At 42.7% G+C, this 25806-nt stretch overlaps 1 protein-coding gene across 1 annotated transcript in view; it reads right to left on the bottom strand.

The window, feature by feature from the left end:
- Positions 1-254: 254 nt before the first annotated feature.
- The window catches only part of AFAP1L1 (actin filament associated protein 1 like 1), a 71777-nt gene continuing 46225 nt past the window's right edge, over positions 255-25806 (bottom strand). Inside the window, exons 15-19 of the mRNA XM_060092046.1 lie at positions 24427-24538; positions 7084-7248; positions 4510-4688; positions 2408-2536; positions 255-423 (exon numbers count right to left, since the gene is read on the bottom strand). Coding sequence (XP_059948029.1) covers positions 400-423; positions 2408-2536; positions 4510-4688; positions 7084-7248; positions 24427-24538 — 609 coding nt within the window. The 3' untranslated portion in view covers positions 255-399. The remainder of the gene's footprint in view (positions 424-2407; positions 2537-4509; positions 4689-7083; positions 7249-24426; positions 24539-25806) is intronic.

The following is a 25806-nucleotide window of genomic DNA, read 5'->3' as shown; positions in this document are numbered from 1 at the left end:
GTACCACCGATGCCTCAGCACTGCCTTCCTTTTTCCTAAGGACTGGGAATGGGATGCTGAGAATGGGATGGAATGGCTTATTCACATGTGCTTTCATTTCTTCTTTAGAAGGGAAGGCAAAGACATTTAACAAAACCTTTACCATTGCAGATTTCTGTCTCCCTCCACCCCCGTTTCCACCCTCTGTAAAGTTATAAGGATGCCCTCCATTTCCCTCTTCTCTCCTCCTTCTTCCCTCCCCATGTCCCCTATAATCATGCAGACAATAAAGGCTGGTCTTTTGGGTGCCCCAGAGAGTGTGGGCTACTTCCAGTCTTCTGATGTCTCCTTGTGAAAAAAGCATTTCTGCCTTGGATGGACAAGGTGTTATCTCCTTTGGATGAAATCCTCATCCTCTTTCTAGGTCTTCTTCATTTCCCATTCCTGAAGTACAGAAAGACAGGAAGTATCAGTTTGTTAAATATTCTAGTGTAACCTGCAGGATAAAAACATACCACTGTACCTAATTATATAAAGATCTCCATGGCCAGATCAGAGAGTCATGGGTCCTAGTCCCACCCTCTTTCTTTCTTGGGTAAGTCATTTCTCCATGCTGGGTCTCATCTCTAAGGGGGTTCAAACACCACAGTTTGTCTTTCTCAGACAAGGAAACTGGGGCCCAGAAGAAGTTGGGGAGTGGGAACTGCATCAGTGCTTTTCCACAGCACCTTGGTTGGGGTAGGAGGCTGATGGGAGAGAGGCCAAAGCAGCTTGGTAAGGAAGGGTGAGGGCAGGCAACCCACAGGGCTCTGTTCATTCTCCCAGGGCTGTCTAGGAGTTCACCTGAGATGAATACTGAAGTCAGGGCCAGCAGTGAATGGCTTTTTACCTATAAAAAATCCATGGCATTTCCAGCCAGCCCTGGAGGGGATGGGGTGAACCAGGGCAGAAGATGATGGTTAGAAAATTCTTGGTGGGAGGATTCTCCATTCCCAACCTGTCCCTCTCACATCTTCACCACCTTGACTGCAGTTGCTCAGGGCAGTGACCTAAGGAGTCATCCTTGATTTCTTTCTTTTCCTCATTCTCCACATCCTCATCAGCAAATCCTTCTGTTCTACCTCCAAAGCCAGCTAGTTACTATCACCTCCACCAAACCTTTCTAATCTCTCATCAAGGTTACTTCTTCTAACCAATCTTTCTTATCCCCTCATCCATTCTCAACATAGTAGTCAGAATGATCTTTTACAAATGTAATTCATATCTAAAAATTCCTTGGTCAGAATTTGCCAGTGACTTTCCATTATGTTAGAACAAAATCCAAAATTCTTCCAATGGCCTACAAGGATCAAGGAGAAGCAAACTATGGCTCATGGGCCAAATCTGGCTCACTACATGTTTCTGTATGACCCACCAGCTATGACTTTTCAGATTTTAAATGTTTTTTTTTTAAATAGTTTTTTATGACACCTGAAATTCATGAAATTCAAATCTCAGTGTCCATGAACAAAGTTTTATTGGGACACAGCCATGTTAATCATTTGTTTACATACTGTCTGTGGCTACTTTCCTGCTATGATGGCAGAGGTGACTTGTGAAAGAGATCATGTGTCCACAAAGCTGCAAATATTTACTGTCTGGCCCTTTCCAGAAAAAAAAGTTTGCTGACATCTGATCTAGATGATCTGGCCTTCGGCTGGTTACTTCTCTAATCTCATGTCCTAATGCTCAGGTATTTGTTTCTCAGGTCTACACTTTCTTATCTGCAATTCTGAAATCCAGAGAGCTCTGAAACGAAAATATTTTTTAAGTGTTTTGGCACAAACTCATTTAGTGGCAAAACCTGACCTGAACTGATATGAGGCTGTTTGTAACGTATTTATTCAATGTGATGTGAATATTCATGTGTCTTGCTATAGAATTATCAACGTGTTTGCTTACAGAGTACCTCCTGAGAACTTGGGGTTTTTCATCATATATAGTATATGCACCATATTACCTTTCTAAAATTCAAGAACTTCTGAAACACAAGTTTCAGAGATGGTACTGTGGACCAGTATCATGGAGTGAGCTATGGACTTGGAAGAGATGGATTTGCATCCCAGCTCTCTCATTGATGCCCTGCATAACCTTGGGCAAGTCCCTTCACTTAGTTTCCTCACCTATGAAATGGGGCCTTTCATGTCTCAAAATATATTGTAGGCTCAGAAACCAAAGCTTGTTAGAACTATGTGTTAAGAAAGAATAAGTAGGTTCTGAAGGAGATTTGAAGGTCTTGCCCTCTGAGCAAAGTTCATGAGTTTTACTGCATGGATATATTGGCAGTTCTCTGCCTTTCTCACTAGCTGACTTTTTGGTTCTTGGTGAGGTTCCATAGAAAGGAAGCTTCCAGATCTCTGAATTTTGATTAGCTGATCTATGGCCGTACCTTGGCTTTTTGTAGCACTCTTCCCTGGTTGGAGGTTACAATGGATGGGCTCCTCTTCCGCAGCTCAGAAACACAATTGACAGGGAGGGGTTGCTCTGGGGCATTGTTCTGGGGTTTATTTGCAGTTTCCTGTTGATAACAAGAAATAGTTATATAGGAGAGGTCTAGTGCTCGCTACTTACACCCAGCCTGCCAAGAAGGCACTGTGCAAACATGTCAGCATCAAACAGGGTGAGGGGTAAAAGATACTTGAGGGCCTTGGAATAAAGGTAATGACTAAAATTACTAAAATTAAAATTACTGAACCCTCCCTATGGACCAGGTTAGCTCATCTAGCCTTTTCAATCCTATAAAGCGGGTACTATTATTATGTTGTCCCATTTTACAAATAAGGAAGATGAGAAGGTCAAGTCACTGCTCAAGGCCATAAGGCTGGTGAGTGAGACAGGTGGGATTCAAATCCCACAGTCCTGTCTCTTAACCTCTCTCCTGTATTCCTTCACATTTTCTACACTGCCTTTACTCATATTTTCCAGGTGATTGCTTAGTACCTTGCTGGATGTAGTTCCTTGAGTGTGACATACATACTAATGGCTAAGCCTGTAGGGAATTTAGAGAAGACTCTCTGTCTCCAAAGGCCATCACAAGGATCAAAAGTGGAGAGAAAAGCCCTGTGGAATGTGAACATCAGGGCGTGGTGGGAGGAAGCAGCTGGGATGAGGGAACCACTTCTACTCCTCCACCAGCCCTCTGTGACTCTGGGAAGTTGTTTTGTCCCTAGCCCCTAAGCCCTTCTTCTGTAAATGAGGTTGGAAATGCCCCTGGGAGTAGAAGAAACTGCTCTGGCTTTATAGAGTCATGAGGTGTGCCTGTCCTAGGACAGCAATAGGAATACTGTTCCCAATGACAACTCACACTTATCAGACCAGTTATTTCATCTCTCTGAGCCTCCATTTCCTTGTGTAAAAGCAGGTACAACATTTATTGCACTTCTACTATTTTTCAGATTCTGAAGGACTAGAGCTATAATGATAAACAAAACAGACATAGTCCAGTTCTTAATAAAAATACAATCTAGTCGGGGAGACAGAATGTAAGGACATGAATATACTATATATACATATATTCACACACAAATTGTGGTTAAGTGCTGTGAGGCAGAATAACAGATGGGACTGTTAGTTTAGACCAGTGGTTCCCAAATGGGGACAATTTTGTCCTCCCAGGGGACATTTGGCAATTTCTGGAGACATTTTTGGTCGTCATAACTGGGCATGGAGCTACTGGCATCAAGTGGGTAGAGGCTAGGGAAGCTACTAAACATCTTACAATGCACATGACAGTCCTAAGAAACATTACTGGCAGTAGTGCTGAGGTTGAGACACGGATACAGACTGAGGTCCATGAAGTTCTCCCTGAGGACGTCCCATTCAAGGTGATGGTTGCTGGGAGCATTAGAGAGAATGGATTCAAAGCCCTGAGGACAGGGACTGGTACACTGGGGATCCTAGGAGAGGGCGTGTGCCTGGTGGCTAAAGCAAGGCTCTGGAGTCAGACTTCCTGGGTTTGGGATCCTGCCTCCCACTTAACTGAGTGACCTTGAGCACATAATGCAGCATCTGAACCTTAGTTTCCTTGTCTGTCGTATAGGGTGAATACACATAGTACTACCTCATAGGACTGCTGCCAAGGTTGTGTGAAATCATACAGGTTAAGATGCTGTACTGGCCTCTGGTACAATAGGCCAGTACAGCATCTTAACCTGTACTTGAATAAGAATAACAAACTTGAGCAATACAAGTTTGTTATTCAGTATAGTATATTATTATTATCAGTAACCCCAAGGCCACTTCTAAGATCACATTCAGTGTAAGAAGTCAAATAGTAGTGCTTCAGTGGAGAGAACACAGGCCAGAGAACTTGATCCAAGAGTCTCTTTGGTAGCTGTGCCACTTACAGCATGTTTCCTCTCCTCTTAGGGCCTCAGCTTTCTCATTTGTAAATAAGCATAACTCCCACCCCCGAAGAATGATCACGAAGATCTGTAGCATATGAGGGTATTGAGGAGCAGCTCCCCCTGGGGCAAAAGGGAGTAGACTCACGCCGCTCTTGCTCTTGCTGTTCACGCAGAGTCCCAGGGCTGGGCCCCCTGCCAGGGACTGCTGCAAGCGCTCCTTCACAGCCACCAGCCGCAGCTCCAGGTCGATACGGCCCTCTTCCTTCGCCCGACACTGAGCTTCCAGGGTGGCCAAGGCCTCTTCCAGAGCTTTTAACTTTGCCCCTGTGTGCAAAGACATCTGTGAGAAATAGCTGAACCTGGTTTGGCCAGAAGCATCAGGGAGTTTGGCAGGGCCTCAGGCCCTGGTCTGCCTTCCCAGAGGGCCTTTCCAGGCCTCACTCCTTGTTAAGGGATGGACTTTGGACCTGGGGTTCCAGCTCCATGCAGGGGTGTGTGGTTTTTATCTGCCCAATATCCATTTCCCCATTCTCTTCTCATTCCCTGTAGTTTGGCTGGGGCAGACTTCACTCCTAGTTCAGGGGATTGGCACATAACTTAGACCTGGCCCATAATTATATCTCATTTTTTGGTCACAGTGGTTGGTTGAGGGATCAAAGCTGGTTCAATCAAAGTGAATTCCGAGGTGTTTATGGGGGCTATTGGGAAGAGAAGCCTCTCTGCTGGAGTGGCTGCACGGATTCGGTGACGGCTAGAGCTATGTAGCCTTTATACCACCATGAGGGGCAGAGAATGAAACCAATGTAGGGGAAGGCAGAAGCAAGAATTAGAGAAATATGTTTCCTGGTGACATCATTTAAGTCCCTGGACCTTGCTATATCTGATCACTTAAGTTTCCAATTACATTTTTCTTTTTATTTCTAAGCCAGTTTCACTTTGGTTTCTCTTACTTGTAACCAATAATCATAACACAGGCTTTACATTGATCACAAGTTCCTGCTAGGATTTTGCTGCTTATTCAGTTTAAGCCAACAAACCTATATTAGGACCTTCTTTGTGCCAAGAGCTGTTTTGGATCTTACCACATTTAAAGATTAGTTCCATTGTTTGTCCTGAGGAGGCTGCACTGGAGGGTTTTCTAGTAATGGTTGTTCTTTTCATTCATTTGTTCATTCGTTCATTCATTCATTCAGTAAATAGTTATTGAGTGCTTGCTAGGTACTGGGCACAGTTCTGTGCCCTTGGGATATATCAGTGAACAAAACAGGCAAAGATCTTTGCCCTTATCGAACTTACAATTGTATGTGTGTGTGTGTGAGAGAGAGAGAGGGAGAGAGGGAGGGAGGGAGGGAGAGAAAACAATATAATAAATAATCTAAGATGTCAAAAACTGATATGCTATAGAAAAAAACTGAGCAGGACAAGTTTGGACAGTCAAGTTGACCTGCTCCAAACCCTATTCTGACTCTTAGAAAGTTCTTTATATTGAAACCAAACTGCCTTTTTTTTAAAATAATTTTTTAAATTTTTATTTTATTTTATCTATTTTTGGCTGCGTTGGGTCTTCGTTGCTGCGCACAGACTTTCTCTAGTTGTGATGAGCGGGGGCTACTCTTCATTGTGGTGTGCGGTCTTCTCATTGCGATGACTTCTCTTGTTGTGGAGCATGGGCTCTAGGTGCGCAGGCTTCAGTAGTTGTGGCACGCGGGCTCAGTAGTTATGGTGCACAGGCTCAGTAATTGTGGCACATGGGCTTAGTTGCTCCGCGGCATGCGGGATCTTCCCAGACCAGGGCTCGAACCCATGTCCCCTGCATTGGCAGGTGGATTCTTAACCACTGAGCCACCAGGGAAGCCCAGAAACCAAACTGCCTTTATGTGCCTTCTTCCCATTGATTCTGGTTCCTAGCCACACAGAACAAGTCTTGAAGCCAGAACTTCTCAACCTGAGGCTCATGGACTCCTAGGCAATCTATGACTCTGGGGGCACAGGAGCTCCTGATATGGTTTGCAACATTGTGATTTGTGGGGGTTTTCTCCGTTAGGAAAGGGTCCATAGGTTCCATCAGATTCTCATGGGGCTACGTGACCTTGGATGTATTCTTTATAAGGACAGGACCTCTGTTCCCTCCAGCATGTTCAGAAACCTCAGTCTGAAAGTGTGCTGAACTGCAGCTATAGAGAGAATTCAACAGAAACACAGCAGAAAGTGGGGTGCAGAGGAGCCCAGGGCATGCAGAGCCTGCAGAGGCCACGGTCCTGGATTTCAGAAGAAGATCCTGGTAAAGTGTCACCATCCATTATTCCCAGTATGTGAACCAATGTATCACACATTTGGGTGCTCAGTGCATATCTGTGAATGAATGAGTTAATGTGAGGTTCAAAATATGTCTTCCATGATACTAAGGCACACTCTGTTTTTCACATTTTAGCATTTCTAAAATCAGATGCATTTTACCACATTAAGTGTACATATTTGTATGCTTTTTCACCTTCTCACTCTTAAAGCAGTTATTAAATCAGTGGCACTTCCATTAGTCAGGAGAGATGATGATGAGGAGGAGGAGGAGGAGGAGGGGGAGGAGGGAGGAGGAGGAGGGGGAGGAGGAGGGGGGGGAGGAGAAGCCCACCTGTTCCTGGTAAGAACCCAGGTGGCAGATGCCAGGGGAGGTGTCAAGGATGAGACCCCCTTGTGCTCAGGACCACACCCACATAGGTACCTGGGCTGTTCCGAACGGCTTCCTTTAGTTCCCTCTTTTCCTGCCGCAGTGTCATCAGCTCTGTCCGGATTGTCTCTTTCTCTTTCTCCAGCTTTTCTTTTTCTACCAGGTACCTCCTGGCATCCTCCTCAGCTCGGTTCTTACCGTACTTATATTGATGGGCACCTGCAGAGATGAGGCAGGAAAAGGCCCTCAATTCTGAGCTCTGGTGAGAGTACTTGGGTGGTGTTAGCTTCTCTCTCAGCCTCAATCTGTCTGTCTATAAAATGGGAATATTTAGGTCTATACCCCTGGATATATTTAGTGTGAAGGAGAGGAAACAAGGCGCCAAAGGGAGGCAGTAGTGCACAGGGATGAGGAGTAAGGGCTTTAGAACCAGACAAATCAAGGTCTGTGTTTTCTTTTGCCCTTTACTGGTTGTGTGACATCAGGCAAAGTGAATGTGGTGTTTTTGTGCCTTCCCCCTAGGCTTTACTTTCCTCACTTGTACATGTGGGTATCAATCAAATTTACCTCTTGGCATTGTGATAAGGTTTAAAAGAGATAATTCATGAAAAGTACTTAGTATACCTGGCAAATAGTGCTTAGTAAATGTTAGATAATAATAATAATGTAAAACAAATTTTCACTTCGGTTTTAGAATTTTTTAAAATAAATAAATTTATTTATTTTTGGCTGCATTGGGTCTTCGTTGCTGTGCGTGGGCTTTATTTGTGGTGAACAGGGGCTACTCTTTTTTTTGTTGTTGTTTTGTTTGCAGTACGCGGGCCTCTCACTGCTGGGGCCCCTCCCGTTGTGGAGCACAGGCTCCGGACGCGCAGGCCCAGCAGCCATGGCTCATGGGCCCAGCCGCTCTGCGGCACGTGGGATCCTCCCGGACCAGGGCATGAACCCGCGTCCCCTGCATTGGCAGGCAGACTCCCAACCACTGCGCCACCAGGGAAGCCCAGGGGCTACTCTTTGTTGCAGTGCTCTGGCTTCTCATTGCGGTGGCTTCTCTTGTTGCAGAGCATGGGCTCTAGGTGTGCGGGCTTCAGTAGTTGTGGCTCGTGGACTCTAGAGCGCAGGCTCAGTAGTTGTGGCGCACGGGCTTAGTTGCTCCACGGCATGTGGGATCTTCCCGGACCAGGGCTCGAACCATGTCCCCTGCATTGGCAGGTGGATTCTTAACCACTGCACCACCAGGGAAGTCCCACACTTTGGTTTTAAAAGGGCATTTTTATAGTTAACTCTTGGTACACATAAGATAAAGAGACAGGTACATGTAACTCATCTACAGAGAATTGAGAACTGTGGCTAAAGTCAGGCATTGCCCATTTTATTACTGAGAAATGGGTGAGGGGAGAGAGGGACCTCATAGTCTACTGTAGGCTCTACACTATGGTGGACAATAGCTACAAATTATTATGGCAAAAATTTATTGACCATTTACTATATACTGTGCTATTTATATGCATTTGTATTTAATCCTCACAAAACTCACAATTATTAGCTCTTCTTTATTGTTGGGAAACTGAGGCACAAAGAGGTTAGGTCTCACTGCTAATTATGGAAGAGCCCAGGTTTGAACTCATGTCTGTCTAACTCCAGGGTCCATGGTATGCAATACTACCTTAGCTTGGGCAAGGTCATAGTCCAACCTCTCAGTGAAAGTTTTATTTATATTTTTATGCTACAGACAGCCACACATAGTCCTTTGTAGGTGGGGTGTGGAGCGATTCCCATGGTTTGCTGATAATTGGGGGTCTTGTCTCTCCAGCTCTGTAGGGATTGCAGTGGTCACCCATGACCTATGCAAAAATCAGTTCCTGCTACATCTACCCTGCAATTCAAGCCTCATTATAAATAAAGCATGGAGGACAGAGAAGGGGACGCATGGCTCCCCGTACTTCCCAGTTACACAATGGCATCCCAAGGGAGTTGGCTCTCAGACTTTTGGATTTTATAGACTGGTAAAATAAAAATAAATAGGGATACCAACAAAGGGTTGTCACCATTATGTTGTATCAGATAAGGACCTTAAACTACCAATATTATTATTCCCACTATTTTCTATTTATTTTCTGTGTTAAAATAGCATTTTAACATCCTGAGTTGGACACAAATGTACAATAAAGTAGTTGTTTATACTGAATAGCATTAACTTTATGAAAAACTTTATGCACTGTGCTTATTTTTCTCATTTCATTGCAGATGAGTAAAAACTTCCTTAGGGACCAAACCAGCAAGTAGACTCAGCTTTGGGAGCCATCACCCTGGTCCACCTTGATGTGTCAGCACCACAGAGAGCAGCTTACTTCATACCCAACCCTGTAATGCTTGAGTCACTCAAATGGTGGTAAAGAGGCAAACTAGATTGTTTCTAATCGGTAAGTTTTAAGGAGCCACAATTCTGTGGGTCTTATAGTATTCGTGATAAAACAGAATTGCCCAAGCACCTTCCAGAAAAATCTGGGCCTCCATAATGAAGGAAAAAAGGAATATTTAGTGTCCAAGTTAGTAATGTAACTAATACATAAATGTTGTAGTATGTATCAGTACTTCATTCCTTTTTATTGGTGAATAATAGTCCAGGTGATCTTAGGGGGAAACCTTCCATTGTGTCTGATGAGAAGTCAGCTATTAATGTTATTGGGATCCTTTGTAAGTGATCAGTTGATTTTCTCTTCTGCTTTCAAGATTTTCTTCTTGTCTTTGGCTTTAGCATTTTGAGCATTATGTGTCTTTCTTGGATCTCTTTGCCTTTATCCTACTGGAACTTCACTGAGCTCCCTGGATATATAAATTAATGATTTCAATAAATTTGGCAACTTTTCAGCCATTATTTCTTTTAATATTTTTTATGCTCCTTTCTCTTTCTTTTCTCCTTCTCATGCTCCCTTTATGCGTATGTTAGTGCACTTAATGGTGCCTCATATTTCTCTGAGGCTCTGTTCATTTTTCTTTGTTCTTTTTTCTCTCTGTTATTTGGAATGCATAATCTCTGTCGATCTATCTTCAGGTTTACTGATTCTTTTTCCAGTTCAAATGTACCCTTGAGCCATTTGGTAGGACATTGTCATCTTCCTTTCCTTTTTTTTTTTAACTAAAGTTCATTAGATTTACTTAGATTTTACCTAATGTCCTTTTTCTGTTGCAGAGCTACTACATTACATTTAGTCATTGTATCTCCTTAGGCTCCTCTTGGCGGTGACATTTCTCAGATTTTTTTTTCTCCCAGTTTTATTGAAATCATAATTGACATATAGCACTGTGTAAGTTTAAGGTATACTGCATAATGATTTGACCTACATACATCATAAAATGATTACCACAGTAAGTTTAGTGAACATCCATTATCTTGTATAGATACAAAATTAAAGAAATAGAAAAAATTTTTTCCTTGTGATGAGAACTCTTAGAATTTACTCTTTTCACTTTCATATATTATGTACAACAGTGTTAATTATATTTGTCACGTTGTGTATTGTATCCCTGGTATTTATCCTGTAACTGGAAGTTTGTACCCTTTGACTACCTTCATCCAGTTTCCCTCTCTGTACCCCCTGCCTCTGGTAACCACAAATCTGATCTCTCTTCCTATAAGTTTGTTTTTGAACTGTATTTGACCTACCATATTATATGTTAGTTCCTGGTATACCTCATAGTGATTTGATATTTCTATACATTTAAAAATGATTGCCATGATAAGTATAGTTACTATCTGTCACCATACAAAGATATTATATAATTATTGACTATATTCCCTGCACTGTACATGTCTTACCCATGACTCATTTATTTTATAGCAGGAAGTTTGTGCCTCTTAATCTCCCTCATTTTTCTCCCCCCATTTTCCTCCCCTTTGACAACCACCTGTTTGTTCTCTGTATCTCTGACTCTGTTTCTGTTATGTTTGTTTGTTTTGTTTTTTAGATTCCACATACAAGTGAAATCATATGTATTTGTCTTTCTCTTATTTCACTTAGCATAATACCCTCTGAGGCCATCCATGTTGTTGCAAATGGCAGATTTCATTCTTTTTAATGGCTGAGTAATATTCCATAGTATATATATATGTCACATCTTCTTTATCCATTCATTTTTGTTTGTTTGTTTTTAAATTTTATTGGGGTATATTTGATTTACAATGTTGTATTAGTTTCAGGTGTATGGCAAAGTCATTCAGTTATACATATATTAATTCTTTTTCAGATTCTTTTCTCATATAGGTTATCACAGAATATTGAGTAGAGTTCCCTGTGCTGTACAGTAGGTCCTTGTTGGTTATCTATCTTATATATAGTAGTGTGACTATGTTAATCCCAAGCTCCTGATTCCCCCCCACCTCACCCGCCACATTTCCCCGTTGGTAACCATAAGTTTGTTTTTTTGTTATCTGTAAGTCTCTTTCTGTTTTGTAGATAAGTTCATTTGTATCATTTTTTAAAAATTAGATTCCACATATGAGTGATATCATATGATATTTGTCTTTCTCTGTCTGACTTAATTCACCCAGTATGATAATCTCTAGATCCATCCATGTTGCTGCAAATGGCATTATTTCATTCTTTTTTATGGCTGAGTAATATTACATTGCGTATATGTACTGCATCTTTTGTATCCATTCCTCTGTCAATGGACATTTAGGTTGCTTCCATGTCTTGGCGATGGTAAATAGTGCTGCACTGAACATTGGGGTACATGTATCTTTTTGAATTATGATTTTCTCCATATATATACCCAGGAGTGGGATTGCTGGATTACATGGTAGTTCTATATGTCATTCTTTAAGGAAACTCCATACTGTTCTTCATAGTGGCTGTACCAATTTACATTCCATCCAACAGTGTACGAGGGTTCCCTTTTCTCCACACCCTCTCCAGCATTTATTGTTTGTAGACTTTTTGATGATGGCCATTCTGACCGGTGTGAGGTGATACCTCATTGTAGTTTTGGTTTGCATTTCCCTAATAATTAGCAATGTTGAGCATCATTTCATGTGCCTCTTGGCCATCTGTATGTCTTCTTTGGAGAAATGTCTCTTTAGGTCATTTTGCCCATTTTTTAAAAAACATTTTTATTGGAGTATAATTGATTTACATTGTTGTGTTAGTTGATGCTCTATAACAAAGTGAATCAGCTGTACATATACATATATCCCCAAATCTCCTCCCTCTTGCGTCTCCCTCCCACCCTCCCTATCCCACCCCTCTAGGTGGTCACAGAGCACCGAGCTGATCTCCCTGTGCCATGCGGCTGCTTCCCACTAGCTGTCTGTTTTACATTTGGTAGTGTATATATGTCAATGCCACTCTCTCACTTCATCTCAGCTTACCCTTCTCCCTCCCCATGTCCTCAAGTCCATTTTCTATGTCTGCATCTTTATTCATGTCCTGCCCCTAGGTTCTTCAGAGCCTTTTTTTTTTTTTTAAGATTCTATATATATATGTGTTAGCATACGGTATTTTTCTCTTTCTGACTTACTTCGCTCTGTATGACAGACTCTAGGTCCATCCACCTCACTATAAATAACTTAATTTCATTTCTTTTTATGGCTGAGTAATATTCCATTGTGTATATGTGCCACATCTTCTTTATCCATTCATCTGTCGATGGACACTTAGGTTGCCTCCATGTCCTGGCTATTGTAAATAGTGCTGCAATGAACATTGTGGTACATGACTCTTTTTGGGAGTCATGGTCGATAGCTGGATCATATGGTAATTCCATTTTTAGTTTTTTAAGGAACCTCCATACTGTTCTCCATAGTGGCTGTATCAATTTACATTCCCACCAACAGTGCAAGAGGGTTCCCTTTTCTCCACACCCTCTCCAGCATTTATTGTTTGTAGATTTTTTGATTATGGCCATTCTGACTGGTGTGAGGTGATAACTCATTGTAGTTTTTTTTTTTTAGATGTTGGGGGTAGGAGTTTATTAATTTATTTCTTTATTTTTTGGCTGTGTTGAGTCTTCGTTTCTGTGCGAGGGCTTTCTCTAGTTGTGGCAAGCGGGGGCCACTCTTCATCACGGTGCGCGGGCCTCTCACTATTGTGGCCTCTCTTGTTGCGGAGCACGGGCTCCAGACACACAGGCTCAGTAGTTGTGGCTCACGGGCCTAGCCGCTCCGCGGCATGTGGGATCCTCCCAGACCAGGGCTCGAACCCGTGTCCCCTGCATTGGCAGGCAGATTCTCAACCACTGCGCCACCAGGGAAGCCCTCATTGTGGTTTTGATTTGCATTTCTCTAATGATTAGTGATGTTGAGCATCCTTTCATGTGTTTGTTGGCAATCTATATATCTTCTTTGGAGAAATGTCTATTTAGGCCTTCTGCCCATTTTTGGATTGGGTTGTTTGTTTTTTTGATATTGAGCCCCATGAGCTGTTTGTAAATTTTGGAGACTAATCCCTTGTTGGTCACATTGTTTGCAAATATTTTCTCCCACTCTGTGGGCTGTCTTTTTGTTTTGTTTATGGTTTCCTTTGCTGTGCAAAAGCTTTTAAGTTTATTTAAGTCCCATTTGTTTATTTTTGTTTTTATTTCCAGTACTCTAGGAGGTGGATCCAAAAAGATATTGCTGCAATTTATGTCATAGAGTGTTCTGCCTATGTTTTCCTCTAAGAGTTTTATAGTATCTAGTCTTATATTTAGGTCTTTAATCCATTTTGAGTTTAATTTTGTGTATGGTGTTAAAGAATGTTCTAATTTCATTTTTTTATATGTAGCTGTGCAGTTTTCCCAGCACCATTTATTGAAGAGACTGTCTTTCCTCCATTTTATAGTCTTGCTTCCTTTGTCATAGATTAGTTGGCCATAGATGCGTGGGATTATTTCTGGGCTTTCTACCCTGTTCCATTAATCTATATTTCTGTTTTTGTGCCAGTACCATACTGTTTTGATGACTGTAGCTTTGCAGCATAGTCTGAAGTCAGGGAGCGTGAGTCCTCCAGCTCTGTTTTTCTAGCTCTGTTTTGGCTATTCGGGGTCTTTTGTGTTTCCATACTAATTAAAAAAATTTTTTTTCTACTTCTGTGAAAAATGCCATTGGTAATTTGATAGGGATTGCATTGAGTCTGTAGATTGCCTTGGGTAGTATAGTCATTTTGACATTATTGATTCTTCCAATCCAAGAACATGGTATATCATTCCAGCTGTTTGTGTCATCTTTGATTTATTTCATCAGCATCTTATAGTTTTCAGAGTACAGGTCTTTTGTCTCCTTAGGTAGGTTTATTCCTAGGTATTTTATTCTTTTTGATGTGATGGTAAATGGGATCGTTTCCTTAATTTCTCTTTCTGATCTTTCATTGTTAGTGTATAGAAACACAAGAGATTTCTGTGTATTAATTTTGTATCCTGCAACTTTACCAAATTCATTGATGAGCTCTAGTAGTTTTCTGGTAGAGTCTTTAGGATTCTCTGTGTATAGTATCATGTCATCTGCAAACAGTGACAGCTTTAATTCTTCTTTTCCAACTTGGATTCTTTTTATTTCTTTTTCTTCTCTGATTGCTGTGTCTAGGACTTCCAAAACTATGTTGAAGAAAAGTGGCGAGAGTGGACATCCTTGCCTTGTTCCTGATGTTAGAGGGAATGCTTTCAGCTTTTCCCCGTTGAGGATGATGTTAGCTGTGGGCTTGTCATATATGGCCTTTATCATGTTGAGGTAAGTTCCCTCTACGCCTACTTTCTGGAGGGTGTTTATCATAAATGGGTGTTGGTTTTTTGTCAAAAGCTTTTTCTGCATCTATTGAGATGATCATATGGTTTTTACTCTTCAGTTTGTTAATGTGGTGTATCACATTGATTGATTTGTGGATATTGAAGAACCCTTGCATGCCTGGGATAAATTCCACTTGATCATGGTGTATGATCCTTTTTTTAAAAAAAATAAATTTATTTATCTTTTTATTTTTGGCCGTGTTGGGTCTTCATTGCTGCACACGGGCCCTCTCCAGTTGCGGCAAGCAGGGGCTCCTCTTTGTTGCAGTGGCCTCTCTTGTTGAGGAGCACAGCCTCCAGGTGCGCAGGCTTCATTAGTTGTGGCATGTGGGCTCAGTAGTTGTCGCTTGCGGGCTCTAGAGTGCAGGCTCAGTAGTTGTGGCACATGGGCTTAGTTGCTGCACAGCATGTGGGATCTTCCAAGACCAAGGCTCAAACCCATGTCCCCTGCATTGGCAGGTGGATTCTTAACCACTGTGCCACCAGGAAAGTCCAGATCATGGTGTATGATCCTTTTAATCTATTGTTGGATTCGGTTTGCCAGTTTTGTTGAGTATTTTTGCATCTTGGTTCATCAGTGGTATTAGCCTGTAATTTTCTTTTTTTGTGGTATCTTTGTGTGGTTTGGGTATCAGGGTGATGGTGGCCTCATAGAACGAGCTTGGGAGTGTTCCTTCCTCTGTAATTTTTGGGAATAGTTTTAGAAGGATAGGTGGTAACTATTCTCTAAATGTTTGATAGAATTCACCTGTAAAGTCTGGTCCTGGGCTTTTGTTTGTTGGATGTTTTTAATTCACAAGTTTGATTTCAATACTTGTGATTGGTCTGTTAATATTTTCTACTTCTTCCTGGTTCAGTCTTGGAAGGTTATATCTTTCTAAGAATTTGTCCATTTCTTCTAGGTTGTCCATTTTATTGGCATGTAGTTGTTTTTGGTAGTCTTTTATGATCCTTTGTATTTCTGTTGTGTCAGTGATAACTTCTTTTTCATTTCTAATTTTATTGATATGAGTCTTCTCTGCTTTTTTCTTGATGAGTCTGGCTAAAGCTTTATCAATTTTGTTTATCTTTATTTTGGCTGCACCACGCAGCTTGTGGGACCTTATTTTCCCAATCAGGGATTGAAGTCAGGCCACGGCAGTGAAAGCTCTGAGTGCTAACCACTGGACCTCCAGGGAGTTCCCAATATTTTTTCTTTGTCTTTAATTTTCATCAGGTTGATTAATATGTGTTTTGGCATGCTCCTCCTTGAGTTTATCTTGTATGGGTGTCTCTGTGCTTCTTGGACTTAGTGGGTTGTTCCTTTCTCACTTTAGGTAAGTTTTCAGCTATAATCTCTTCAATTATTTCCTCAGGCCCTTTCTCTCTCTCTTCTCTTTCTGGGACCCTGTAATGTGAATGTTCATGCATTTAATGTTGTCCCAGAGATCTCTGAGCCTGTCCTCACTTCTTTTCATTCTTTTTTCTTTATTTTGTTCTACAGCAGTGGTTTCCACCATTCTGTCTTCCAGCTCACTTATTCATTCTTCTGCCTCAATTATTCTGCTATTGTTCCTTCTACTGTATTTTTCATTCCAGTTATTGTATTGTTCATTATTTTTTATTTTTTTAAATATTTATTTATTTATTTGGTTGCACAGGGTCTTAGTTGCAGCAGGTGGGCTCCTTAGTTGTGGCATGTGAACTCTTAGTTGCTGCATGCATGTGGGATCTAGTTCCCTGACCAGGGATTGAACCCGGGCCCCCTGCATTGGGAGCACGGAGTCTTATCCACTGTGCCACCAGGGAAGTCCCTGTTTGTTCTTTAAATTTCTAGCTCTTTGTTAAATATCTCTTGTATCTTCTCAATCTGTGCCTCCATTCTTTTTCTGAGATCTTGGATTATCGTTACTATCATTACTTTAAATTCTTTTTCAGATAGGTTGCCTATCTCTACTTCACTTAGTTCTTTTTTTAAATATTTATTTATTTATTCATTTATTGGCTGTGTTGGGTCTTAGTTGTGGCACACAGGATCTTTTGTTGCAGCTCACAGGCTTCTTTCTAGTTGTGGCACACAGGCTTCTCTCTAGTTGTGGTGCACAGGCTCCAGAGTGCGTGGGCTCTGTAGTTGCGGCACATGGGCTCTCTTGTTGTGGCATGAGGGCTTAGTTGCCCTGCGGCATGTAGGATCTTAGTTCCCCAACCAGGGATCAAACCGGCATCCCCTGTGTTGCAAGATGGATTCTTAACCACTGGACCCCCAGGGAAGTCCCTCTTTTGGGTTTTTATCTTGTTCCTTTGTCTGGAACATATTTCTTTGCCGTCTCATTTTTTCTAACTTTCTGGGTTTGTGGTCTCCTTTCCACCAGCTGCAGGAGCATAGATCCTCTTGCTTCTGGTGTCTGCCCCTGGCCGGTGAGGTTGGTCCTGAGGCTTGTACAGGCTTCCTGGTGGGAGGGACTGGTTCCTGCCCACTTGTTGGTGGAGATGGGTCTTGTCCCTCTGGTGGGCATGGCCATGTCAAGGGATGTGTTTAGAGGTGGCTGTGAGCTCAGTATGGCTTTAGGCAGCCTGTGTGCTGATGGGTGTTCCTATCCTGCTGTGTGCTGTGTTCCTATCCTGCTGATTGTTTGGGCTGAGGCATTCCAGCACTGGAGCCTGTAGGCTGTTAGGTAGGGCCAGGTCTTGATGCTAAAATGGCGACCTCTGGGAGAGCTCAAGCCAAAATATTCTCTGGGTCCTCCGCCACCAGTGTCCTTGCCCCCTCATTGACCTACAGCTGACCCCTGCCTCCCCGGGAGACCCTCCAAGACTCGTAGGTAGGTCCAGCCCCAGCTCTTATGGAGTTACTGCTTTGTTCTGTGTCCCAGTGTATGGGAAACCTTGTGTGTGCTCTCCAAGAGTGGAGTCTCTGTTTCTCCCAGTCCTGTGGCACTCCGGCACTTAAGACCCTCTGGCCTTCAAAGCCAAATGCTCAGGGGATTCCTCCTCCCGATGCCAGACCCTCAGGCTGGGGAGCCAGACATGGGGCTCACGACTCTCACTCTTGTGGGAGAACCTCTGCAATATAAATATTGTCCAGTTTGTGGGTCGCCCACCTGGTGGGTGTGGGATTTGATTATGTCATGAAAGCGCCACTCTTACCATCTCATTGTGCCTTCTTCTTTGTCTTTGGATGTAAAATATCTTTTTTGGTAGGTTCCAATCTTTTTTGTTGATGGTTGCTCAGCAGTTAGTTGTGATTTTGGTGTTTTAGTGAGAGGAGGTGAGCTCAAGTCCCTCTACTCCGCATTATTTTCTGGAATCGAGGGGCTGCTTTTAGTTTGTATGCTTGCTGCCTCTTTCCTCAGCATGTGCTGGCAGTTATCACTTTGATATGGCGTGTACCTTCACACTCTCCTGGGATAGCGGGGGCAAGGCTTGGCACCTGCTCATGGTCTCTTAGAGGCTGCTGTCCATGCATTCCCAGGACAGTGGGGGCAGGGCTTGGCACCTGCTCATAGGTCTCCTAGGGGCGGCTGTTATCTGTGTGCTCCAGGGACAGTGGGGGCAGCTGTTGGCGCCTGCTTATGGGTCTCCTAGGCGTGGCTGCTATCCATGCATTCCTGGGACAATGAGGGCAGGGCTTCTATCCATTCATTTTTTTTTTTGCGGTACGCAGGCCCCTCACTGTTGTGGCCTCTCCCGTTGCGGAGCACAGGCTCCGGACGCGCAGGCTCAGCAGCCATAGCTCACGGGCCCAGCCGCTCCGCGGCATGTGGGACCTTCCCGGACCGGGGCACGAACCCGTGTCCCCTGCATCGGCAGGTGGACTCTCAACCACTGCGCCACCAGGGAAGCCTTATCCATTCATTTTTGATGGGCATTTAAGTTCCTTCCATATCTTGGTTGTTGTAAATAATGCTGCAATAAACATAGGAGTGCATATATCTTTTCTAATTGGTGTTTTCATTTTCTTTGGATACATACTCGGAAGTGGAATTGCTGGATCATATGTCAGTTCTATTTTTAATTTTTTGAGGAACCTCCATACTGTTTTCCATAGGGGCTGCACCAATTTGCATTCCCATCAACAGTGCACAAGAGTTCCCTTTTCTCCATATCCTCACCAACACTTGTTATTTGTTGTCTTTTTGATAATAGCAATTCTGACAAGTGTGAGGTGATATCTCATTGTGTTTTGAGTTGTATTTCCCTGATGATTAGTGATGTTGAGCATCTTTTCATGTGCCTTTTGGCCATCTGTATGTCTTCTTTGGAAAAATGTCTATAATCCTATACCTATTTTTTAACTAGATTGTTTATTTTTTTGATGTTGAATTGTATGAGTTCTTTGTATATTTTGTATATTAATCTGTTATTGGATATACTATTTGCAAATATTTTATCTTATTCAGTCAGTGGCCTTTTTGTTTTGTTGATAGTTTCCTTCAATGTGCAAAAGCTTTTTAGTTTGATGTAGTCCTGTTTGTTTATTTTTGCTTTTGTTTCCCTCACCTAAGGAGACATATCCAAAAATATTGCTAAGACCAATGTCAAAGAGTGAGTGCTTATGTTTTCATCTAGAAGTTTTATGGTTTTAGGTCTTACATTTAAGTCTTTAATCCATTTTGAGTTTATTTTTGTATATGGTTTGAGAAAGTAGTCCAGTTTGATTCTTTCACATGTGATTGTCAAGTTTTCCCAACACTGTTTATTGAAGACACTGTCTTTTCCCCATTGTATTTCCTTCTCTCCTTTGCCGTGGATTAATTGCCCATATAAGTGTGGGTTCATTTCTAGGCTCTCTGTTCTGTTTCATTGATCTCTATGTCTGTTTTTGTGCCATTCCCATGCTGTTTTGATTGCTGTAGCTTTATAGTATAGTTTGAAATCAGATAGCATGATATCTCCAGCTTTGTTCTTCTTCCCCAAGATTGTTTTGGCTCTTTGGCATCTTTGTGTTTTCATATAAATTTTAAAATTATTTTTTCTAGTTCTGTGAAAAATGCCATTGGTATTTTAATAGGGATTGCATTGAATCTGTAGATTGTCTTGGGTAATATGGTCATTTTAACAATATTAATTCTTCTAATCATGAGCCTGGTATATCTTTTCATTTCTTTGTGTTGTCTTCAGTTTCTTTCAACAGTGTCTTATAGTTTTCTGAGTATAGGTCTTTATCTCCTTAATTAGATTTATTCTGGGAGATCCCTGGTGGTCTAGTGGTTAGGATTCTTGGCTTTCACTGCTACAGCCTGGGTTTAATCCCTGGTTGGGGAACTGAGATCCCACAAACCACATGGTATGGCCAAAAAAAAAAAAAAAACCTATCTAAGTTTAAAAAAAGAGATTTATTCCTAGGTATTTTATTCTTTTTAAATGTGATTGTAAATGGGATTTTTATTCTTAATTTCTGTCTCTGATAGTTCTATGTTAGCATATAGAAGTGCAACAGATTCCTCTATATTAATTTTGTATCTTGCAACTTTACCAAATTCACTGATGTGCTCTAGAAGTTTTTTGGTGGTGTCTTGTCTGCAAACAGTAACAGTTTTACTTTGTACTCTCCAGTTCTTCCTTTACTTCTTATTTTTTAAATAAAATTATTTATTTATATTTTTTATTTATTTTTGGCTGCGTTGGGTCTTTGTTGCTGTGCACGGGCTTTCTCTAGTTGTGGCAAGAGGGGACTACTCTTCATTGCGGTCCGTGGGCTTCTCATTGTGGTGGCTTCTCGTGTTGTGGAGCACAGGCTCTAGGAGTGTGGGCTTCAGTAGCTGTAGCACGCGGGCTCAGTAGTTGTGGCTTGCAGGCTCTAGAGCACAGGCTCAGTAGTTGTGGCACACAGGCTTAGTTGCTCCGCGGCATGTGGGATCTTCCTGGACCAGAGCTCGAACCTGTGTCCCCTGCATTGGCAGGCAGATTCTTAACCACTGTGCCACCAGGGAAGCCCCCTTTACTTCTTTAAGCATGGTTTCCCTTAGTTCTTTGAACATATTTACAAAGGATGCTTTGAAATCTTTGTTAAATTCCACATGTGGGTCCTCTCATAGACAGTTTCTGTTGCCTGCCTTTTTCCCTCTGTATGGGTCACACTTTCCTGTTTCTTTGCATGTTTCATAATTTTTTTTTGAAAATTGGACATTTTATATAATATATTGTAGCATCTCTAGGTATACTGACCCCTACCCTCTACCAGATTGTTTGTTTAGTGACTTAGTTGGCTTTCTTAGTGAAGTACATTTCTCCCTGCAGCATGAAGCCTCTGATGTTGATCCTGAATGGGTACAGCCTTAGGCTCCAGCTGTTAGGCTCCACTAATTGTCAGCTGATCGCTCTATTTTTTTAAAAATATTTATTTATTTATTTATTTTATTTTCCTTTTTTTTTTTTTTTTTTTGCTGCATCAGGTCTTAGTTGCAGCACATGGGGTCTTCGTTGAGGCATGTGGGATCTTTTTGTTATAGTGAGCGGTCTCTTTGTTGTGGTGCTCGGGCTTCTCTCTAGTTGTGGTGTGTGGGTTTTTTCTCTCTAGTTATGGCGCGAGGGCTCCAGAGTGCGTGGGCTCTGTAGTTCGCGGCATGTGGGCTCTCTTGTTGAGGCATGCAAGCTCAATAGTTGTGGTGCACGGGCTTAGTTGCCCTGCGGCATGTGGAAACTTAGTTCTCCGACCAGGGATCGAACCGGCATCCCCTGCATTGGAAGGAGGATTCTTTACCACTGGACCACCAGGGAAGTCCCTGCTTTATTGTTTTTGACAGTGCTCTGTATCATCATTTGCTCCACACTCTGTTTCCACTAAAGTCAGTTCTTTTGAAGGGGAGCTTTGGAGTTCACTGTTTTTATGACCTGCCTTTCACCTTGGGCAAAATCTCTGAGTCACTGTTCTGAATCTAGGGGTGGGAACAGTGGCCTGCTTCTCTTGGAGTGACATCTCTGTTTTGTGAGCAGGGTGCTGGGTGGGGACTGTAACCTCTGGTCTTCTTAGCTTTCCTCTCCTAGGGTGGAACCCCTGCATTATGAGTGAGCTGGGGTGAGGGCAGTCAGGGCCCCCACATCTTTGGCCTGCCCAGCCTGCAGTAGAGCCTCTGCTGTATGAGTGGGGTCTGGGTAGAGAAAGGGAGCACCCTACTTCTGGGCTGCACTCACTTGGGATTTAGTGTCTGTAGCACATAGCTAGGGGTGATGAGAAATGCTGGTTACCTGCTCTTATTGGGGAGATACTGCACCTCTTGACTGGGAGCTAGAGGAGAGAGAGCCTCGTTTTCTTGTCCAATCTGGAGATTTTGTTACACTGAGCTGGGAAAAGGGTAAAGGAGAAGGTGGTGGCTCAGATGCCACAAACTCTCACTGTTTTTACTGAGATTTAGTAAATTTTCTAGAATAAATCTTCATTTGTCATATGCCCTTAGGACAATTTCTAGAGACTTCAGATGATTGATTTAGCAATCTTTTTTTTAAATTAATTAATTTATTTTTTATGGCTGTGTTGGGTCTTCGTTGCTGCACGCAGGCTTTCTCTAGTTGCGGTGAGCGGGGGCTACTCTTCGTGGCAGTGCGTGGGCTTCTTATTTTGGTGGCTTCTCTTGTTGCAGAGCACGGGCTCTAGGCACATGGGCTTCAGTAGTTGTGGCATGTGGGCTCAGTAGTTGTGGCTCTCGGGCTCTAGAATGCAGGCTCAGTAGCTGTGGTGCACGGGCTTAGTTGCTCCGCGGCATGTGGGATCTTCCCAGACCAGGGCTTGAACCGGTGTTCCCTGCATTGGCAGGCGGATTCTTAACCACTGCATCACCAGGGAAGCCCTGATTTAGCAATCTTTACCAGTTTTGGTTGTTTTCTGGGGAATGGGTCTGTGGAGCTTCTCATGCCACCATTTTTCTCAGTAATGCCCTCAGTTCCCACGATTTTTGTTTTCTCATATTTGTGTCCTTTTGCAGTCCCTTCCCACACTAGATAGGCTGACCTGTGTAACCATTAGGATATGGCAGAAATTATCACAAAAGCTAGTTCACAAAAACATTGCAGCTTCTGCTCTATTCCTCCTTCCTGGGTCACTTGCTCTGGGGGAAGCCAGCTGTCTTGTCATGAGGACAAGCAGCCCAATGGTGAGGTCCTCCTGGCAAGAAACTGAGGCCTCCTTCCAAAAGCCAGCCCAAACTTGCCAGGCATACAAATCAACCATCTTGGGAGCAGATCCTCCAGCGTGTCAAGCCTTCAGATGACTTCAAATGACCAGTTGAAGTCTTGACTGTGACCTCACAAAAGACCCCAATCCAGTACTACCTAACTAAGCTGCCCTGGGATTCCTGACCCACAGAACAGTGACATAACACACACTTAGGTTTTGAGCTATGAAATTTTGGGTAATTTGTTATGTAGCAGCAGGTAGTTAATACATGATCTTGGGTGAGACCCTTCTCTTACGTTCTTCAGTTCCTTCATCTGAAAAACATTTTTGGACTAGATCCATAGTTTCCAACTGTCTGCAAGGAGCCCTATGATTTTGTAGTGATGGGTAACAGGCTACCATGTGGGGCAAAGGGGAGGCCAAATGGGCCTCCAGACTCCAGGCAAAGCAGCTCCACTTTTCTCTCTCTCTTATAAACTGGGCTTCAATGTAAGATTTAATTTGAAGAAAGAGTCTGTTTTTTGTTATCTTTGCTTTTGGGTTTCTTTTTATGTTTTATGATTTCTTCAATCTTACATGCTTATTTCAATTTAGTTTCTCATCTTGAAATGGGCATTTCATAAGGCCCTGTATTTCTAGCGTCTCTGATCACAGAGTGTAAGGAATGCCACACAACAAACCTCTAATTGCTCAGAGGGGAAACTCTCTGGAGAGAGGAGGGGACTTTTCCAAAGTTACACAGTAATTTAGTGACCAAGTGAGGAATGGAATATAGGTCTCCTGACTCCCAGAAGAGATTATCTATGCTAATGAAATGGAGCTATCATAAAGAAAAGTATTTTAAAAAATAAATCTTCAAAAAGCAAAGACTAGAACTTGACTTTGTTCAAGTACAGGGGAAGAAAGTAAAAACAACAAATAAAAGACTCTTAGGACATGCTGTCCTACAGGAAGCTGGCTTGCTCATAAAGATAAATCATACAGGAGTAGAGATAAATGTTGGGAATCAAAGAGAACTTACATAGAGTTGTCTGGCATAGTTAGTCATTATTTATTGTGCAGTGTGGCGATCAGGCAATTCAGCAAGCTCCTATGGGGTGCTAGGCAGAGCTTGGGCTGGGACACAGAGGTAAGCCATATATATATGGCTTTATGTAGTGTTAAAAGTTTTAAATAGTTGCTTATATTAAAAAATAAGTAGATTTCTGGTCTCTTTTGAATAATTGGCAAATCTGGGCTGGCATTGCTGCATGGGGGCCTTGGCTGGAGCTAAGTAGTAGCTGCCCCTAGAGCTGGGGCCTGAGCACTGCAGTTTCCTTCAGTCTCCCCCAACCTATTCCCTGTTGTTTCCCCTCTGAGGCCACCTGCTAGCTGCCCTTTATCACTCTGCTTGTGCTGTTATTTTTCTTAGAGTATTTTCTTATACCTTTCTTCACTTATTTACCCACGTGACCCCAGCAAGGATCTGATTTTGAGACATCCCCCCAACCCCGCTCCTGTCCCGGACTTTTTCCCTCCCTTCTTCCCTTACACACAGAACTCACTGGAGGCATGGCGCTTGACTTTGACCTGTGGGTCTGCCCGATGGGACTTCTCACTGCAGGTGGAGGCATGGCGCTTGATCTGGGCTCCAGAGGGACGCTCAGGCTCCTCATCCTGGGTGAGAGATGGAAGGAGAAGGTAAAGTGTGGGTGGGCTTAGAATCCTCAGTGTAGGTGCTTTCTGGTGCGTGCTCAGTGGCTGAGTACTACATGACCTCTGAGATCTTGGCCTTAAATTTTTAGATGTGTGCAGCCCTCAACAGTTTATAAACCACTTGCACTAGCAGTGTATTACTTGATCCTCATACCTTCCTGTGGGGGGCAGCAGAAGGCAACCCTAAACTGGAATTTCTGCTGAGAGGAAAATTAGGAAGTCTCAAAAGACCGTAGGTGACCATATTTGATTTATCATAGATATTTTTGTCCTCACATCATTTGGACGTATCCTTCAAGTTTTCCAAATTGCTAATATAAAGTCTTAAGTTAAAAAAAAAGTCATAGATGAGATCAGCCAATGGTAGAAGTGACATAACTTAATAGACTGGCTATACATTTTTGCATGAAGAGTTGTGAGAACACTCAAAATCTTGTCAAAGCTCAGGAAACCATGAGTGGAATATGATAATAATGTCATATAATACTGCTATTGATAACAGTACTATTTACTCCTCTGTATAAGACCTTCCAATGTCCAGGTACTGTGCTAAGTTTTTTCCATAAAGTATTTCATTTAGTTTTTGCAATAGTCCTATCAGGTAGCTTTTATCATATTTATGTGGAGCCAGGAAGTGAGGACCAGAGAAATGAAGCCCAAGGTAACTTGGACTCAGCCCTGAGTGCAAGGTTCATGTCCTTAAGCACTAAGCTGTCTTGCTACTAAACTCTGCAGCTGAGAACAGTCTCAAGCTGCATCTACTGGTTCATATGAGTCTGAAGAAAGACCATGTAAACAGAAGGATGGCTGGAGAAGTTTCTAGTAGCAAAGGGAGTCCTAGAGGTGAGAGCTCAGAGTGTCATCCAGCACTGTCCAAGGCAGGGGTCCTGGCCTGCAAACACATCTACTTTCCTTGGCAGCTTGATTCCCTCTCTCTCTCCTCTAGCTGTGAGGCCTGACCCACCAACCACTGTCTGATCAGAATGTCATCCTCTCGCTCTCCTGTGGCAGGAGAAGGCACAGGGCATGCTGCAGGGCAGTATGGGTCAAGTGATGGCTACAGAGGCCTCACTGTAAATTAATAAGCTGGCATCTCCTTGGTTTAGTGAGCAAGACAGGGAGAATGTCCTGGGAGTTGAAGCCTGGACTGTGGTTGCCACCAGGTAAAGGCCTCTGGGGGCAGCCACCCAGTTATCATCCCCCTGAGACACTACTGAATCAGTCAATTC

This window comes from Mesoplodon densirostris, chromosome 3 (assembly GCF_025265405.1).
Source record: "Mesoplodon densirostris isolate mMesDen1 chromosome 3, mMesDen1 primary haplotype, whole genome shotgun sequence".
NCBI lineage: Eukaryota > Metazoa > Chordata > Mammalia > Artiodactyla > Ziphiidae > Mesoplodon > Mesoplodon densirostris.
The sequence above is the reverse complement of the archived record's forward strand: the minus strand, read 5'-3'. Positions and strand labels throughout refer to the sequence as shown.